This window comes from Coturnix japonica, unplaced genomic scaffold (assembly GCF_001577835.2).
Source record: "Coturnix japonica isolate 7356 unplaced genomic scaffold, Coturnix japonica 2.1 chrUnrandom757, whole genome shotgun sequence".
Taxonomy (NCBI): Eukaryota; Metazoa; Chordata; class Aves; order Galliformes; family Phasianidae; genus Coturnix; species Coturnix japonica.
Genome location: NW_015440117.1, coordinates 18474 through 19597, shown reverse-complemented (window position 1 = coordinate 19597; position 1124 = coordinate 18474). Strand labels below are relative to the sequence as shown.

General features: G+C 48.4%; 1 protein-coding gene across 1 annotated transcript in view; it reads left to right on the top strand.

Moving 5' to 3' along the window:
* Nucleotides 1-325: 325 nt before the first annotated feature.
* LOC107307661 (carnitine O-palmitoyltransferase 1, muscle isoform-like) overlaps nucleotides 326-1124 on the top strand; it is a gene marked incomplete at its 3' end in the record, with an annotated part of 16029 nt that continues 15230 nt past the window's right edge. Inside the window, exon 1 of the mRNA XM_032441910.1 lies at nucleotides 326-429. Coding sequence (XP_032297801.1) covers nucleotides 334-429 — 96 coding nt within the window. The remainder of the gene's footprint in view (nucleotides 430-1124) is intronic.

The following is a 1124-nucleotide window of genomic DNA, read 5'->3' as shown; positions in this document are numbered from 1 at the left end:
TTCTATATGGTCTCTATATGGTTCTATATGGTTCTATATGGTCTCTATATGGTTCTATATGGTCTCTATATGGTTCTATATGGTTCTATATGGTTCTATATGGTCTCTATATGGTTCTATATGGTTCTATATGGTTCTATATGGTTCTATATGATGCCATATGGTCTCTATATGATGCCATATGGTCTCTATATGATGCCATATGGTTTCTATATGGTCTCTATATGGTCTCTATATGGTCTCTATATGGTTCTATACTGTCTCTATATGTTTCTATATGTTTCTATATGTTTCTATATGGTCTCTATATGTTTCTATATGTTGCAGGCCCTGATGCGCGCCCTGTGCCGCCGGCAGCCGTTGCTGTACAGCTTCCAAACCGCGCTGCCACGGCTGCCAGTGCCGACAGTGCAGGATACAGTCAGCAGGGTATGGGGTATGGGGGGGGGGTATATATAGATATGGGGGGGACATATATATGGGGGGAAAGGGGGACACCACCATCAGCAGGGTATGGGATGGGGGGCGATATAGATCCCCATAGAGACCCCATAGACCTTATTGACCCCATAGACCCCATAGATCCCCATAGAGACCCCATAGACCTTATAGACCCCATAGATCCCCATAGAGACCCCATAGACCCCATAGACCCCATAGATCCCCATAGAGACCCCATAGACCCCATAGATCCCCATAGAGACCCCATAGACCTTATAGACCCCATAGACCCCATAGAGACCCCATAAACCCCATATAGACCCCATAGATCCCCATAGAGACCCCATAGAGACCCCATGGACCCCATAGAGACCCCATAGACCCCAGAGATCCCCATAGAGACCCCATGGACCCCATAGAGACCCCATAGACCCCATAGACCCCATAGAGACCCCTTAGATCCCCATAAAGACCCCATAGATCATGTTGCCCAGGATATCCCAGGATATAGATGGGGGGGGGAAAGGGGGACCCCACCATCAGCAGGGTATGGGATGGGGGGGGACATATAGATGGGGGGGGGACATATAGATGGGGTGAATGGGGGACCCCACCATCAGCAGGGTGAGATATAGGGGGGGGATATATATATATATGGGGGGGATATATAGATATAGGGAGGT